The sequence below is a fragment of the Falco peregrinus genome, chromosome Z, assembly GCF_023634155.1.
Source record: "Falco peregrinus isolate bFalPer1 chromosome Z, bFalPer1.pri, whole genome shotgun sequence".
Classification (NCBI taxonomy): Eukaryota; Metazoa; Chordata; class Aves; order Falconiformes; family Falconidae; genus Falco; species Falco peregrinus.
This window is the reverse complement of record NC_073739.1, coordinates 74,500,483-74,518,777: the sequence shown is the minus strand read 5'-3', so window position 1 is coordinate 74,518,777 and position 18,295 is coordinate 74,500,483. Positions and strand designations below refer to the sequence as shown.

Genomic DNA, 18,295 nt, shown 5'->3' with positions numbered 1-18,295 from the left:
AGTTTGTGGGGGTTTTGTGATGTTCATAAGGAGCTTGGTAGCTATAACATAGGGAAGTGGCTAGCTCAGGGATATCACTGTCATTTTGAGGACCCTGGTCTATGGGAGGTAGTAAAGTTTCTCCTCCAAGGACCGACTTAGTATTTGCGAGGCTTGTTTTTAGCACTTGGTGGTTTTCTCCTTGTTGCAATTTTAAACTGAGTAGTGGTGTGCCAACCATCGGACCATTTGCTATCAAGGAAACGGGCTAAAACCAGTCTGAGCTGGTTTCAGGAGTCAGGCTTTCTGTTTTCCCTTAAAGAGCCACTCATTCTCTCAGTGCAGTCGTTTGTGGTGAGGTTTGTGCAGAGGCTGTTGGACTGGGATTTTTATCTTGGGGAAAAGGTGCAGGACAGGACAGGTAGGCTCCATTTCCTCTGTAGTTCTTCTGATCTGTGTACTGGTTCTGGAAATTGATAGTATCTTCAGATTTTTCTTCCCCAGTTGCTTTGGGTTGTTACGTGTGCATTCATTTGTGAACAATGACATGGGTTTAAGTGGCAGGTGGTCTGAGTGTTGTAACGTTGTGCCACAGCAGAGTTTTCCTGGATCTTTAATGGTAATCCAGGCTGCAGCTGTCTGAATGTTGGCTTGCTTTGCCTCTTACGTTTACCTGAGCTGGGAATCTTTTGATAAAAGGAGGCATTGAAGTTGCTATCCTGTGTATTAGTGGCTTGAGATTTTCAGGAATGAGATACACATAAGCAATTGATTGACTTCCACATGAATAGCAAATTGTCTTCTCTTTAATGTGAACTATTTATTACAGCAAATTGAAACTCAGTGCAGAGCTGTCAACTTCTCACTCTTTATCTTCAACCCTCTCCCCATGTCCCTGTCTGATGCTCCTGCTCTCCCTGCCTGTGGTTTTCATACCCTTCCTTCTGGTTGTCTGCCCTTCTCATCTGTCTTTGGTGAATGTGTTTTACTTCTTCTTTTTTTCTTTACCACCTTGGTTGCATATTCCTCTTTCTCCTCTCCTTTTCCCCTGAAAAACACTCAAACCTCTGTTGAAGATGATCATTAGGCAATCCACGGATTTTTGTGTAAAAAGCAAGCCTGAGAACATAGCCCTGTGGTCAGGGTCATGTAAACACTGTCTGGTGGATCCTAGCAGGCTTCAGATGTGTCTGGGTACACCTTCATCTTGCCAGCATGTTGGTCGGATGCACTGTCAAAGTTTTGGCTTGTCACACTTGCTGCTGTGGACCAGAGAAGCAGCATTTGCCATGTCTCTGACTCTTGTCTGCTGGTGCTTGACTCTTTGAACTTCACTTTTCCTTGCTTGTTAAGTTCTGTAAGCAAAAAAAAAAAGTTTATATTTGTTATTCTATAGACAGGAGAGGAATAACCCTTTTATACTCCATGGAAACTGCATGCATTCAGTTGTATACCAGTTTAATTTGTAGCTCTTTCTAAATCAGCTCAGTAAAAAATACTGAATCCTTGCACATACTTGGTTAGAGCTGCTTCATTTAATGACCAAAACAAATGTACGTGTTACTTTTTTCCCCTCTAACTACCCCAGTAGGAGCTGGAGGGGAATGACCTACCTTTGAAGCTCTACTAGGTAATAGAAGTGCCACTTCAGCCTGAGCTGTGGCTGTGCCTATGCGAAACACCACACGTGTGCGAGAGCCTGGAGCCCAGGGACCCTGAAGTACTGAGGTGTACCTGAGGAACTGCATTGCTTTGTAAACCTTCTGTGTCTGAGGAGAAAGGAGCAACCTGCTTGTAGCCCTGATGCACCATTATTTCCCAGATAGGGACAGAGAATTAAATCCTGATTTGCTTGGGGTTTTTTTCCTTGGGGGAGTCCACTTCTCTGCTTATTTTTGTTTTTCCTGCCCATGTTTTCTTCACCTGTAGAACTGAAGTGGCAACAGAGCTCCTCTGTAGTGTGTGTGCATAGGGACTAAACCCTTGGGAAGACAAGTTCCTCGCCAGATCCAGTTATGGTTTATTTAAGTACTAGTCTGGTAGTGATTTTTTAGGACAAATATTTTTTTTTCAGAACTGTTTTTTGCAATTTTAGCTAAAAACAAGAACTAGGCCATTCTAACCTTGTGATTTTTGTTCCTGGGGGCAGAGGGAGGGATTTGTTGAACCCTCTAAGCTGTCTTACTCCTGGAAATGTGTGCCTGGATGAGGCTGGTAGCCAGGACGGAAAGTTCTTGCTTGTTGTCTGCCTGCACATGAAGGATTTATTTATTGCCTGCTGCACTTATGCATCAATAGTCCTGTAAGCTTCAATAAAGCGTTTTTTACACTCCATCTTCTAAAAATGCTGGTTCTGAAGCTTTTATTGGAGTTGCAAGTTGTGTGCATGCTTCCAAGGTGCTTTGGGGGTTATATGTAGTACTTTGTTGCATCTGTCATACTGAGCATGACCTTGGAGTGACAATGTGGATATTGATGAGTAAGAACTTGAGTATCTTACCAGCTTGCAGTTTAGTTTTAGCATGAATTTGCTGTCATCTTTTAACATGAAGAGATTTTCTTACTGTTGTAGTATTAATTTGTGACTATTCACAACCTAGGATGGAGTGAGAGCTCTGAAGTTTTTTACCAGTGTGTGTCTAGCTAAGAAACTTGTCACTTAGTGTTGGTTTACATGCATTAACATGCACGGTTTTTCACGCTGTTACTACTGCTGTGCTTTCACCACTGGGTCAGCTTTCTTCTGGAAATGGGGCAGAAGTGGGAACAGGAGGCAACTCTTGCCATTGATGTGCACATTTTAGCTTAGAATCAGATACTACTCCTAACTGAACTCTGATTTCTGGGACATTCTGTCCATAATCCTTGTAATCCTGATAATGTGTGTAGTAGGAAATAACGGTGTTAACTGCTCTAAGTAGTGTGTTGATAATACTTGGTCTACTTTTGTTAATAAATGCATGATTGCTTAATAATTCCTGGAGTTTATGGTGTTCTTAATCTTCAGGGTGTCTTATAAACAAACTGGACAGTGAAGAGTAAGCCCCCAAATAAATTTAATGTTGTATTTATAAAGAAAAAAATCCTCTTACATTTTCAAGTTTGCAATCTATAAGGCATTTTAAATACATGAAAAGTATGCTTGTCGTTTGTTTTTCTAAGCTTTCTTTTTCCATTCCTATTCTTTGCTGCCATTTGTGTTACATGCAGGCAACTGGAGTTATTTCGGATGGGGAGAGCAGCTGAGTACGTAACAGTTTGATTTCTTGCAAGTTTTCTGATCCTATAGTAATACAGCATGCTCCAGTATGAGGGAAGTGGAAATATTCATGCATATAGAAAATCTGTTCCATTGTATTTTCTTTTACTTTCACTAAATCTCGTATTTGCGTGGATGTATGTATGTTCATTTTTTCACTGTTTAGCTTTGTTTTGACCATGTTTTAAATGTGTTGCTTGTGCCTTCTACTGTAATTTGAGGATAAGGTGGCAGAATTGGACTATTATTCTTTTCCTGTAAAGGTGATTCTGGTTTTCTGCTTGTATGTGTCTTGTGTTGGTCTTCATACCCACCTAAGCCCAAATCAGTGTTTGGAGTAACTGAAAAACACAAAGGAGTCTGCAGTCATTGTTTGACTAACAGGTAAAGATATGCTGGAATTCATCACAGAAGTTCCAAATACTACAAATAAAGAGTAGATCTGAAAGTAGAAATAGCTGGTACACGCTAGAGTGACAGAAAAGTTGTAGGTATTGTAGCGTATTCAAGCTTAGTGAGACAGTGTCATGGCAAAAGTGGCTGGGCTTTGCTTTAACCAGTGCTTACCAGACTGGGAAAGATAAAACTCAGGTACCACAGCTGCCTGTGATCTGTAGACCTAACACCTGCACCTGAAGACTGGTATGATAACTTTTGCAGAGGTCACAAGGATTTTGTAAATTTTTCCAGAAAACATGCATGAAGCAGCTTCACTTTCTGGAAATCATACAGGTTCCAAGAGGCTTCTGCTCAGGGTGCAGTGCGTGGCTTCTGCTGCTCATATCACCTGCAAAGATTGATCCATCAGTCTTGAAAGGAAGGTGTCTGTTCCCTGTGTCAAAACCAAGAGTGAGGGTGTTGCTGACAGGAGCACACAAAGAAAGATCACTGTGACCACTGCCAGCAGGGAGGAGATTCTGCCTGATGCTTTTCCATTTTTGACATAATGGAATTTGGAGAGAACAGTCTTACTGCAGCCAAGTAACTTAAGTCTAATGTCCAGCTTATGTTACAGTGCATTTCACACATGGACCTGTTCTGGACAGTTTCTCCTTTCACAACATGTTTTGTCATCCTTGTTCTCCTGTCTTTGATCAAGCCATGAGTTCTTTGGACATTAACAGTGTTGACCAATTCCCTGATGCTGTCAGTGTTGGGTGTTTGGGGTTATTCTCAGAGGTGTGATAGGATAACTGAGAATTAACTAAACTTTGCATACTACTAAAACAAAGGTTGGTGTCCTAAATTGCTTTTTTTTTTTTTTTTTTTTTTTTAATTATTCCCCAATTTGTGTGTTTGGGGAGGTGCTTAGGCATTGGTCAGTCAGAGATTTAGGAGGCTTGTGCAGAGGGTATTTCTCCTCTTTACCTGGAGTGTTGGCCCACGGTGGTTTTGTTTTAAAAGGTACTTCTGTACATGGAGATCCGTCCCTCCCTCCCTCTGCTTTATCTGTACTGTGCTCTGTCCTCTTTGAAATCATGTTAGCACCCTTACAGGCAGGCCTGGGCCAGTGTTAATGATGTTTCCAAGTGAACTCTGTTTAGTATGTAATGAAAAACATACTTCTAACTGTAAACTTACAACAGCAGCTGAGGAGGAAGCAGCAGAAACAGCATGTCCATAGCTAGAAGACTTTTTCCTGGTGAGAGTTGCAAAAAGAGTGCTGTAGCCCAGAGCCTTGCTAGTTGGGGAGAGAGAGCTTTAAAAAAGGGTCATCTTGTGCTGCTGGCCTGGTTTCATTTTAGGAAAGGGAAAGACTTAAAGAAGTAGGGTAGATGTTCAAGGCAGTCTTTGCATTTCAGACTGTCAGTCCAGGTCTTGTCTGTTGAGTGTAGCAGCAAGTATTTACAAGAGGGAAAAATGAGGTTATGAAAGCTCATAAACAGAAGACTGAATATTGCTAATTTGTTGTTCTAAAATTACACAATTTTTTAATGTACTTTTAAGGGGAGAGGGTGTTAGGATGGACTAATGACCTGCAAAGTTGCACTGAAATAATTTCTTAAAACCTTTCACAATTCCCCCCTGCCCTGTCCTTGTTACGTCAATACTCCGCTTTAAACCAGCATGCATTTTGATTGTAAGATTTCAGAAGATGTATGTGATCGTCAGAAGTGATTGATGGTTCGGTAGACAGTGGAGTATTGGAGTCTGAGGCTGAAGGAAAGAAGCTGTTGGCGGCTATTGTGAAAAGCAATTAAAATGGATGAAGGGTGGGGAAGGTGAACCGCAAAGGCCTTGGTGGGGAGCTGGCAGAGATCTCTTCTGGACTTGGACTGGAAGTCATTCTTTCAGTTAGTACACTTTCTTCTCTCCTACTGTTATAAAAATAGACAAAAGCTGTGAAAAGCTCAGTGGTTTATTTTGGAGAAGTAGTGGGGATTTTGGGATGCAGAACCTTATGTGAACCTCCTTCTTCCTGAGTGCCTGAGTATGCTGCACTTACTGCTTGCTTTTATTGAAGTTTTTGCTCAAGTTTGTAGAGCATAACTAAGCTTAGGGACTGGACCCAGCTCCTAGTGACTGATGACACATCACTGCTAGAAAAACGAGGCCATTTCAAGTGAATGCAACCTTTTGAGAGGAGCTCCTGCTGTGCATTGGGACATTAAAACAACAAAAGCACTTCTGAAAGGTGCATTCGCCCAGCCACCTGTAATAATTCTGCTGTTAGCTTTCCTTCCCGGCCTGAAGGTTGATGTAAAGAAAGTTGCCAGAGGTTAAATGTGATGAGTAGAGCTGGCGTGACAGGACTGCGGAAAGTGTTTTTCAGATCATTATATTAAAAGCTGTATGTGTTTTGCCCTGCAGCAGTGGTGTAATAACTTCTGACCGTAGGAGTGGGGAGGAATAACGGAGCTTCCAGGAAGCAGTTTGTTTCAGAGAAGCTACCTCTCTTGATTTTACCCACTCTTTGTAAAATCCTACTGTGATGTGACTGTCCAATGGGTTTCTTCTTATGCTGCCTATATGCATGAATATTCAATTATTAAACATGAACAGCATGCTTCTGCCCTGCCCCTTCAGCCTTAGCCCCCTCTCTCTACATAGTGGGTCCAGTGACAAAGAAACAGTTTTTATTCCTTGAGAGCTCTTTGGTATATGTGAAATTAACTAGCATAAAACAATTACCAACTCTTTATGTTTATTGTTATGTATCTTGTATTAAATAACTGATCTTAAGAGACTGAGGCTAAGGTACAGCTTTCCTTATTGAAGACTTGGTGTGTCATCTTTTTGGAGAAGATTGTGCTTGAATTTGTCATACCATGTGTGTTGTGAGGGATATTTTGCTGAAACATGGGCTGTAATGCCTGACCCCTCCTTTTGAAGGGATGATGCATCCCCAAAGCTGACTCTGCAAGCTCTTGTCAGTCTCTTGCTCAACTAACATTTAATTTTCAAGTATGTTAATGAATGGGATCATCACCATGTGCAGGCGTTTAACAGTATACTTTCTTGCAAAGGTAATGTGTGCTGTAAGCCACATATGGGCCAGGTTTTGGTGCTTTTAATCAGGCTGAGCAATGTCTGTCTTCATTTGTGAACACTTCTGTGGAATAAAGTGAGATTGCTCATAGGGTAGGTGCAATTCAGCATGAATAAGTGTTTCTGGAGTTGGCTTTTATTTATGAGTCACTTGAGGATTTCTGCCTGGTATTAACATCCACAGATGCTGTAGGTGTTTTCATATACATCAGAGAAACAGCATGTTCCTGCCTCATTGATGTTTGTGGTAGCTGTAGCCATGCATCCTTTAAACGTGTCATCAAGGAGGCATTTTGTGTCATGACCTCTAAGAGACTTCCTCTTGCTAAACACCAGTAGGAACTGGGATAAATTCTAGTGCCACCTTTTATAAACAAACATGCTGTAAAATGTGTGATTAACACTTAAGCTAATTAGCCGTTTGTGGATTTTGATTAGAGGTGCTGTGGTTGATACAGAAAATCTTCATTTGATAGTGCAGAGGTGAGGTGTGGTGAGTGGTGGTTAACAAATCCAGGTAGTGCTTGTGCAACAGTCTGGTCAGGGCATTCAGACATCTCTGAGAGCATGAGCTGGGCAGGGCTGATCTGAAGAAACTGCGTCCTGCTTCTGCATAACTGTAATTACGTACATCTTTGCACAGCTTGATACTAAGTTTGTCCCAGTATTAGTGAGTTACTGAATTTGCTGGTTTTTTGACCCAGGTAATTGTACTGTTGATTTGTATTTGCTCTTTACTGTTGTGGTGAGATAAATTGTTTATCCCTAAAGCTGTTGGTCTGGTGTCTGTCACCAGATACCAAGCCTGTAACTCAGCTGGGCTGCTTTAAAACCCTAGAAGTGTTTGTAATGAGTATGCAGCCACAGCTGAAGAACTTTGCATCATACCAGAGTTATTTAGGCTTTACCTTAAATGAAGGTCACATCTGATGGGAAGAAGAAATTAGTCAAGCAGCAAAGTAAGGCATTTGAAAACTCTTTGAAACACTGTTTCTGTCCCAAGAAAAATAACTATTGTGCATTAGAAGGTAATGGCTGAAGTGTTCAGCAATGATGTTGCTCGGCTGAGTAATAGCTCATGGTCCTTCTTGAGGGTGGTGTGTGCCTTGTGACCTACAAACAGACCAGCCCTTGCTCCACAGGCTGGAAGCTTGGTGCCCCTTGGCGGGGTATGGCATGGTAAATCATCTCTGAGTAGCACATCTTGAGTGTTTCTCCTAAGCACTGAACTGTAATAAAATTGGTGGACATTGTGCTTTTAACAAAACTGAATAAAGCAGTGTAAGATTGCTGTTTATTTCTATTCGATCAACTAGAGACTGACAAGGACTCTGCAGCATTTAAACTACTAAATAGCAGGAGGCTTAACTTTGTTTTTGGTGTGGACAATCAAATTGAATTGATTGTACGTAAGAGGGTGGAGCTGGGCTTTTTCAAGTGGTTTGTATTTTGCAGACATTTTTTCTGCTGGGTTTGTTTTGTACTCTTCCATCCACCTTAAAGCACTGATATAATCTTACTCAGTTGGGAAGGAACTGAAAGATCACCAAGGACAAATTTTACTTTGGATTAAAAAAATGGAAATTGAATTGGAGGTGTGGGAAGCACCAGTGAAAGAAAAAGTTGTTCCTTGACACTGCATTCCATTTGCTTGGAATTTCAGCAGCTAAATTCAGGGTTTTTAAAGGATCTGACAGGAAAAATAGACTTTTGCTTTATTGTTCAGCCTCATGGTAAATGCCTGTGTAGGACACATACCATTGAATAACTTGCCAGAGGGGCTTTAATTTGGTTGTCCTTTTTAGACGGGCTTTTGGTGGCAGAGAGAGTGAATAATGGCTGATCCTTATTTTCTTTTGTTTCCAGCATGTTAATGGTGCACTCCGTTGCCTTATAGTGTGTGTATTTCACTTTAAGCTTGCAAAGTTAATCTTGCATCCTGCGCAGCCGAACACGGCTGTACACCACTATTGTATTTTTGATACCTTTCCTCACTGTAACTCTGCACTCTCCTTTTATGAAGGGTTAGCAAGCAGAAGCGTTTCTGCAAGGGAGAGGGACTCACTGGAAAGGAGCTTTTTCCTTTGCAAAGGTTATCATTAGTGTTGACTACTAAAAAGCTAATGTACCTGTGTGTTAAATGTAGTAATTTTCCCCTGTAAGAAGTAGTATAATTGTTTATAAGCAAAGCTTCTCTCCCAGTTCTGATTTTCCTACTGAGTGCTTTTTATTAGTTTCTCTTAACTTAAACCAATACTTAAAAAAAACCAAAACAAAAAAGACACTAAAAGAAAAAAATCCCGAACCCTAGAGTACTGGTCAAGGATGCTGAGAAAGACAGATAGTATTACAGTTTAAAGGTTGAAAAGTTTCCAGGAAAGAGCTCCTTTCCATAAAAAATGTTTTGGCATATTTTTCCCCAACATTTAAATGTTTGTTTTAGCAGCAGCAAAGAACCTGAAATTTTGGGTGTTGGGATGTGGGGTTTTTTGTTTGTTTTAATAAACACCTCTTAATCTGCTTACTAGGAATGACTAGAGAGAAATAAACTCCTATGATGGGAAGTGGGGAAGGAGGGTGTGGAGGTGATCGGTGGAATTCCTTGGTGCATACTTGAGAGAACCAGAGGTTATAACCAGCTGCCAGATGAAAATCCAGAGCAGAAATGGTGTTTTTTGTCATTCTTTACACACAAAATGGGCTTCAGTGTCCCAGCAAGGCGACTTGAGAAAGCTTTGCCCTTAACTGCTTTTGTTTCTTAGCCTTTGAAGATGCTGACAGTGCTGTGGATGACCGAGACAGTGACTATCGCAGTGAGACAAGTAACAGCATTCCTCCTCCGTACCACACGACTGTGCAGCCCAATGCCTCCGTGCACCAGTTCACTGTACCATCACGCCTGCAGCAGCAAGGGGTCTTGCGGGAATCCTGTGTTGACTCCCTACACAATTATGATCTGGATTATCGGGAGCATGTGGCTATCAGGTGGGTGCTGTCTTCTGGGTAGCTCTTCTTTTCCCATTGATTATCCATAGCAGACCCTGGTGGTGCCATGCTAGCACAGGAGGACAGCTCAAGGGCTCCACAAGGCTCCTGATAGGAAGGCGTTGCATGTTTTGTTAACACTGGGACTCTGCTGTGAATCCAAAAAAACCTGTAAGGCTATGTGTTACGCTAGATCTGGCAGTTTAGTGAATTACCTTTTAAAGATATGCTCCACTCTGCGGTCATTTCTTCTTGGTTCTAAGTTCACCTTACCTTTTGAAGGCCAGAGCACCACATAAGTGGTTGTTTTGGCACCATTGCATGGGTGTGCTTCCCAAGCCAGTGGAACATGGTCTAGCAAAGTTACCCTGTTAGGAGTTTCTTTCTTGGGGTAGATTTATTTTCCATTCTGGATTAGCCCCTGTTCTGTCTGCCAAAACAGCATATTCAAGAAGAAAGACTATAACCAATTAGGTTGGGGTTTTTTCTGTTATCAGGTAGCACTGTTGAATATTGTGTCTTCTATTTGGATTTCCTTTGAGCTGTATGAAAACGTACTTTACTTGCTCTAAATTAGCTTTTTGACCATAAATTAGTAGATTCACAACTGCTTTTATCTTCTCTAAGTATTAAGCATTACAGCATTAACTTACCAGGATCAATGGCTGTGAACTAGAGCTGGTTGGGCTGAGAACTGTAGAAACTTTACAAAACCCTGCTGTTTCAGGTAAAGGATGAATTATGTGTCAGGGGAAAGCACAAGAAATTGGAGAGTGCTGAAGAGTGGGTGTGTAGAACAGGCTGTGCCGCTGCTTCTGCCTTTGGTGTGGAAGGAAGAGGCAGTTGCTTAAACACTGTCACAGAAGTGCAGGGTTTTATATATATTATGGCTGATTTGTTCTACCTGATACACCTTGCTAAGAATGTTCCTGTTTTCTGAAGCCTGAACCTGAATTCAGTTGTCCTCATGGGGGTATGACTGAGGCTAAATTTTACTCTTTTTGCCTTATATTCTTTAATGGCAAAAGATGATCTTTAGTGGTAACATTTAATGTTGTTACTGTTGCTGAGATTTTAATCATTAGAGGCAAATGTGAGAACAAAATGCGTTTACTGCAGTGTGATATGTCATTCTCAGTGCTCTTTTCCTAGTCCATTAGTATCTTAAATGAGCAAGTTATTTTCTTTCCCATGCTATTCTGTGCTGCTGGTTTGCAGTGTGCAATTGCTGAAGATCTTACTGAGAGTCTGGGAAGATGAGCTGAAGCTTTTTCTTTATGGAAGAGCCAAGCTGAACGGTGGTACTAGGTGCCCAGCCTGGGGAAGCCAGTGGTGGCTGGGTGTTTTTGCAGTTACATGACTTGAGGGTGGTATTGACAATATAAGCAATCTTTCATGGCTCATCTTGCTGGGAGGCAGGGGGTCTGTGAACTTTTAACTGTATCTAATGGATAACTGTGTTTGTAAGACCTTCCAAAGAAGCACTTCTGGTATGGATTGTTAAAGAATACCAAGATGGTATTATGTATTTTTTTTTTCTGATTTCTTGAAGGTACAGATATGAAAGGGTCTGGACTGATAAAGTTTGCTTAAAAACCATGAGCGTTGTAGTCTGCTCTGGTCTAAAATTACTTTCACACCAGGAAGGCAAGTGCTAGATGATGTTTGATTCCCTCTGAGCATTCCTATTCCCATGTGCATTTTCACATGCCCAGCAAGATTTTTTGCTACATACTTAATCTTAAAACTTAGGAAATGCAAATAAGCTTTCCAAAAAAGCTATGTGAGATTCTCTTTCTTGTCAGAAGGGTATTTCTAAGGAGAGCTGGCTGAAAAGAAGCACATGGGTAGATACCAAAATAAATATTTTCAAAATCCAGTTGTAGCTGAGTATTGCAAAACCAAATGGTGTTTGACTTTTGCTCCTCACAGCTCTAAGTGCTGTGGACCAGGCAGCCGCCTGATTAAATCAGTGCTCCTGGAAAACTGCAGCTGGTGATTGCTGGGGAAATGACAGCCTGTAGAAGGCTGTCCTGTACAGGCACAGAGGAACCAGACAAGGTTCTGCTAGAACCTATCTTGAATTTGGCAAAAAGTTGTCTGTGCCAAAACACTCCTATTGAAACTGGCTGTACTTACACCTGGGCTTTTTTCACATTTGAATTTGACTGGAAAAGTTCTGGTCTTCCTCATCAGTTTTACATGTGATTGTGATACTTTGATAGAAGCACATGAATTTTATTCCCCCCTCTCCTAAGGATAACAAGCATTGTTCCTGCTTATCTTCGGAGTGTGTTTTGCTGCCAAGAGCCAGTTTGGCTTCAGAATAGCAGACATCTTCCCCTCAGATGTGTTTTTTAGGCACTAACCTTTCTTTGCAAAGTTCATTTTGTATAACCATGTGTCCTCCATGTCTCCCTTGCTCTCTTGCTCTATTTACTTCCAAGGCGATGCGATAGCATAGATTCCATTGTGAGTGGCCGAAATGACCTTGAGTCCGCATCTGAGTCTAGTCAAATGACAAGCTGCCAGTGCTTGCTAGAGAGCAGGTGCTCTCTAGATCTGTATGATAGGTGGGTTAACCTCTTTGCAGACTGTGTGCCCGTCTCCTTGCTGTGGCTGCTGTGAAGTGGTCTTGTGATACCTTTCAGCTGTTTGTTACAAAACTCACTGTTTGCCTTGGCTCTGTTTCAGGTCTGTAGTAGTTTAATTCTGGGCTGATGTTGTCATCTTCTGCTTTCAGGCGTTGGACTTGTCATTGCTTTACTTCTAGTAAAATGCTTTGTAGAATAGCAGGGGAAACTCTTATGGGAGGAGGAGCACAATTAGAAAGAACAGTAATTTCCTTTATGCCTAGATTGTTGGTGCAGCATTTACAGCTAATAGCTCTTCAGGCATTCACCCATTGCGTTCAGCTGAGATTTGGAAGAACTTGATCCAGTAACTATGGTGTCCCTGGGAGTCTTTTAAATTTCATTAGCCTTTCTAAGAAACTTATTTCAACTACTGGCTTAAAATTGCAAGCAAGAAGTGTTGTAAGTGTTCTAAACTGTGTACAACAAGGCATATTTAAAGTAATGAGTATCTTTCCAGTTAGTGTAAGTTAGCTAATACTGGTGGAAATAAAGCACTAAACCAGCAGTAGTGAAAATGCAGTGAACTCTTTCTCTTCCAGGGTTACCCTATCAGTATCCTATCTTGGAGTGCCCTGTGCAACTCTCAAGGTGAAGACTCTTGCATGAGCAGTATCCATACAATGCCCGTGTGCCCTTTTCCCTTTCCTTTGTCTTGCCCTGCTCTTATGGGGTCAGGGCATGTGTGCCTTCGTGCTCCTTAGTTCTCAACAATGAATGAATGATGTGAGACAAAGCTGCAGTGCGTCATTCAGATGAGCGTTTTGATTTTTTTATAGGCAGTTTCTACCTGTTTGTTTTTATGGATGCTGGCAGTAACTCTTGTGAGATTTAGATAAAAGAGGAAGCTTTCTTGCCATGCTAGCCTTTGCATCGTCGAACAATTGAGATAATCCTAACCAAGGGCTAGAAACTAATCTCAAAACCCCAGGGATCATTTACTCGGGTTTCTAGGGAGCTTCAGATTGGTAGCAAAACACTAGCTGCTTTAATCCATTCTACCACAATGACAAGTATAGATTGCTGGATCTCTTTAGGTGCGTTATAAATGGGAAGCACAGATCCTGGGGAGCACCTGGTGCTTTACAATAGACTAATATCCATCGCCAATGTTTTGTTTTGCCTTCTGATCCAGTAACAGGTCTGAGAATCTTAATTTTGTGTTGGTGGCACCCCCTGAGGGCATCAGCTGAAGGGCAAACCCTCCCAGCAAAGAGGAGTGGTGGAGCAGCTGGAACTCCTCATCTTGTTGGTGTGCACAGTTTGCATTTTGTCCCTGGTCCCCACTGGAGTCCAGTGACTCCTGAGTCTTTGCATGCAGTCTCTGCTCTGTAGCCACCCTTGGGAGAAACACAGTGCCTGTGTGCTTGATGAATACTGCTAAAACAAAGTCCGCAGCCTAGAGTGACGGAAATGCATGCATAGCATAGTGGAATGGTGCGCGTGGGCAATGTATCTCAAAGTAGTCCTGTTACTTTTTTAGGCATGCTGATAAAAGTCACTTATTACAGTAACAGCAGAGTACTGGTACAGCCAAGGCTGTGTGCCCTTACTTGATCACTGTTCTCTGTCAAACAGGCATTTCTAAATTTTGTGCAGCTGTAGCCAGTGGAATATCATAACCCATGCTACTTTTTCTGACTATCTGATTGAATTGTAACAGTGGTAGATTGACAGGTTTTCAGTTTTGTTATCTCTAGATGTTTCTGGTTTTACTTTTCCTTTATTTAATGCATGTTTTTTCATTACTATTTTTCTGTCCTTTTTGAGTTTCTTTTAAAAAATGTTCCTTTTTTTTTTTTTTTTGCTGCCTCTCTTCCTTTTTCTCCTACCCCTTTTATTTCTCACCTTAGACAAGGATCTCTAGCTAGAAATGAAAGAGTCAGGATCATTCCATTTAACTCAGAAGATGGAGAAGAAGAACAGGAGAGTAACTATGAAGAGCTAGGAAAACTGCTGATAGAGGAGTTCTTAGAAAAGAGTCATAAAAATAGAAGGTGGCAGGAAACAAACATCAAAAAGATGCAAACTCTGTCAAAAAGAGAAAATTTCAATCACTGTGAAAGATCAAGGTGCTACCAAAACGTGTGTCTGGAATCAGGGTCTGTAGATGTCCCTAGGTATCCTCAGGAATACGATACAATAGATAGGAGAAGGAAAAAGAAGCTGAGATACAACTTTGATGAGAGTGAACAAGTAAGCCTGCAAAGTAATGAAGGTCTGCAGTTTCCTGGGGAGAAAACTATCTATTTTAATGGTGTGGCAACTAGTTCTGAACCTAATGATGATTTCCCAATATACGATAGAACTGGAAAATACACCAGTAGCTCTGAAAGTAAGAAACGGTTGCCTGCTTATCCCATCTTGCGTCCGTACAAAAATGGCTTAATGGTTAAAAGTGGCAAGTTGCCTAACAAGCAGGGAGTGAACCGTGAGGGCTTACTTCACCTCAGCAACAGTGAAGACATGAAACTCACAGGGGTGATGGATAACACTTTTGTGCCAGTGGGTGCTGTTGAGGAATTTGACAGCAGTGCTTCTGATGAGTTCCAGTACTCGCCTGTTTCAGATGATGAAATGGAGGAACTGGCTACACTTTCACAAACGTGGTGTGATTCTGACATCAGCCATTTGAGAAACCTCACTGTTAACTACCCTGCAAATTTGGGCTCCCAGTTAAAGGCTAACTGTGATAAAAAACACAATACTAAAGGGAGCAACAAGCATGGTCATCCTGTGCAGGACTTAATGCTGTCTCCTGTTGAAGAACCCAGCGAGGAGTACATAGACACGATGGATGAACTTCAGTGTTTGGTAGAATCAGTTTCAGAGTACTTGGCTGAAAAGGAGGAAGAAATCAGCAAATTCAGTACATTGCCAGAGACCAGAAAAAATGGTGAGAGCATGTCACTGAAGCAGGATAATACTGATAATTCAGTAGAAGTTAGGAAGTCTGAACCGACCAAACATCCTGCTGTGGAGGAGAGCACCAAGGGCAAATCTGAATCTCTCCCAGACTTGTCAGGTGTGAAGAATACAATGAATTCTCTGTTCAGCTCTTTCACTGAAAAGGTGGGGTCAAGCACAAAGCAGCTTACAGCTTCTGTTGAAAAGCTTGTTTCTTCCACTCCAGAGAAGACAGAAACCAGAAACTCATCAGAAAGTGGAATCGCAAGTGTATTTTCTAGTAAGCCCAAAAGCGAGAGTTCATCTTCTGGAGTGACAGCAGATAATAAAGCTGACACCAAGTTCTCCATTCACTCTTTGCTACCACCCCAAGTGAGTGGTGATAAAAAAGCCCAGAACATAAACTCCAGCAATCCAGAAACCACTGAATCGGACAGTAAAGCTTCTGCGCCACATCATCTCCATCAGTCACAAGGAACTACTGCTGGCAGCCAGCAGAACCAACATTTAGTTATAAATTCTGTTCTAGGCTTGTTTAATCCTTTAAAGATCTTCTCTGAGAAGGAAGTGCCAAAACAAGAAGTCATGAAAGAGGAGCACACCAAGGAGGACAGCCATGCTGTGCAAGTTGATGGGGCAAACAGAAGTGAGAAACCATCTGGACAGACGGCAGCCAGGACCAGCAGCATTGTTCCAGAGACAGGGATGGGTGAGACCAGAAGTGAGGCAGAGGTAAACGCAAATAGCACTTCTGTGTCTTCAATCTTTGGCAGGCTTACAAACTCTGTCAGTTCCTTCAGCCTGAAAGCCAATTTGGATGGTCTCTTGGCTCCCAAGCAGCAGGAGGTGCCACAGAAGCAGTCAGATTTGCATCATGTTACAAGTCAGCCAGATGCCGCTGTGAAGGAGGGTGCACCCGCTGCCAGGAAGCAGCCTCCTGCAAATTCCTTAGGGGATCAGCATACTGCAGGTCATGGACAGGGAAATACCCAAAGCAGAGGTAATGTGGAACTTAACCCACAGCCTCAAGATCAGGGTACAGCATCTGAAAGCTTTTTCAGTCCACTCAAAAAGTCTTTGAGTCAGTTGTTGCTTCCTTCTGCTGAACAAGGGCAGAAAGAAAGTACATCCAGGCTTATTAAAGGCCATAAGTCTGAGGAGGATATAAGACAAAACAGTTCATCAAATGAAGAACACACGTTTCCTTTCACTGGGAAACTTCCTTTTTTCAGTGGGTTGGGTTTTTCAGAAAAGCAGGAACATACACATGAGAAAGGAGGCTTTTTTCCTTCATTATTTAAGTTTTCTTCTGCAGAAAATGTAGCACCTTCACAGGACCAAAGAAGTCATCAGAGTTCTAGTGGCATTTCTTTGCTGGAAGACAAAAACAGTAATACAGAAAATACCATTTCGTTAAAATCTAGCTCGGTTCCAAATTTAGCAGACCATAAGGGGGAACTTGTACAAACAAAAAACGCGACTAAAGAAAACTCATCTAGTGCCCAAGTAAATAGAATAAAACACCAGGAGAGTGCCTGTGCTGTCTTTAAGGCTGCAGGAGAGCAGCAGAGTACTAAGAATACTCAGGAAGAACCCAGAAATGTAAAAGGAGGGTTGACAAGAGAAGGACTAAATGTACCAGACTTAAATGACAGCTTAGTTGAATCCACCTCTTCAGCCAGAGCTCCAGAAGCTGCAAGTGCAGACGATATGCAGAAGAAGCACACAACAGGTTTTCTTTCCGGGCTTCTCCACATTTCTTCCGATGAAAACACAGCCAATAATCAAGATTTGATGGCTAAAGGTGAGAGTAATGGCCAGAAAAGCACTTCTCCTGGATTATTATCTGGCTTATTTAAATTTGCTTCAAGTGAAAACTTGTCTGAGTGTAAGCAAGAGAAGGTGAAAACAAACTCTCTAGGCTTCATGAAGCTTTTTGATAGAGGTGAGGAATCTAGCTCAGAGACAAAACCCAGCAACTCGGAGGTGGCTTCTGACACTCAGAGCAGCACTGGAGAAAAGCAGGAAGCTTCCAGCTTCATAAAAAATCTCTTGCCTAAACCAAAGGAGAAACTGGATAATGTGAAAACGATGGCATCTTCCAAAACTACTGACAGTCTGTCCAGTGCAAGAACAGATAAAACAGCTGAGCTGCATGTTCCCCGCTGCGGGCATCCTGTGTCCCCTGGTGCTATAAACCTTCAAGACAAGGTACAGGATTTATCTGGAAAACCTCTAAATAGTAGGCGTATCCCTTATCAGGATGCAGAATGTAGAGTTTTACCAACTCTTTTAAACAAAGGATCAAATGAATTTCTCAATTTGACTAATAAAAGCTCCAATCTTACGGAGCAGTACTCAGCTTATCAAGAAACAAGAAGCCATTCTAGCTTTGAATGGGAATATGAAGTGAGGGAGCTGGCTGACACTAATGAAATAGCAGTACCAGTTTACTATGTGTTAAACCAGAACTCTGTTCCACCCCCTCAGTTCTTGGACTGGCCTGAAAATGATACGGTAGTGAATCTCTGTAAAAAGGATGGAAATGCAAATGTGATGGATTGGCAGACTAATGCCGATTTTGATAGACAGAGTTTAGACTTAAGTGTGATGTCATATGAGTCATTTGACCAGTTAATGTTTCAAGATGTTTGTTCAGAAGATGATGCGTGGGCTGCTAATTCTCTCAATGAAAGTTATAGTAACTTTCCACCATTTGAAAGAGATGGCAGTTACTCATTAGAAGAGTTGCCCATGGATTTAAGCTACTCCTCTGGCTGTGATGGAACTATGTGGACTCTAATTGACCAAGAGACTCTAAGTATGGATGAGAGCTTTATGTACTCGTCTTATAGCCAGGAGTATCAGGAGTGGCTAATGATGCTTGAGCATGGTGTGTGGTGGCCGTCAGAAGATGGTGATTGTGGATACTACATGTACAGTGATAGCCAGTATGTATATTCGCTGCTCACTGATCCCACTGGACAGTATGTCTACATGTGTGCTCCAGAAACGTATTCCTACCCGGACTGCTGGGATTATC

General features: G+C 41.8%; 1 protein-coding gene across 8 annotated transcripts in view; it reads left to right on the top strand.

Moving 5' to 3' along the window:
- The window catches only part of UNC13B (unc-13 homolog B), a 214,303-nt gene that overhangs the window by 56,607 nt on the left and 139,401 nt on the right, over nucleotides 1–18,295 (top strand). For 7 of the 8 annotated variants that reach the window (XM_055791161.1, XM_055791157.1, XM_055791164.1 and 4 more), the window contains exons 8-9: nucleotides 3,190–3,225; nucleotides 9,490–9,712. In XM_055791161.1, coding sequence (XP_055647136.1) covers nucleotides 3,190–3,225; nucleotides 9,490–9,712 — 259 coding nt within the window. The remainder of the gene's footprint in view (nucleotides 1–3,189; nucleotides 3,226–9,489; nucleotides 9,713–18,295) is intronic. The other variant, XM_055791165.1, reaches the window with a different exon arrangement.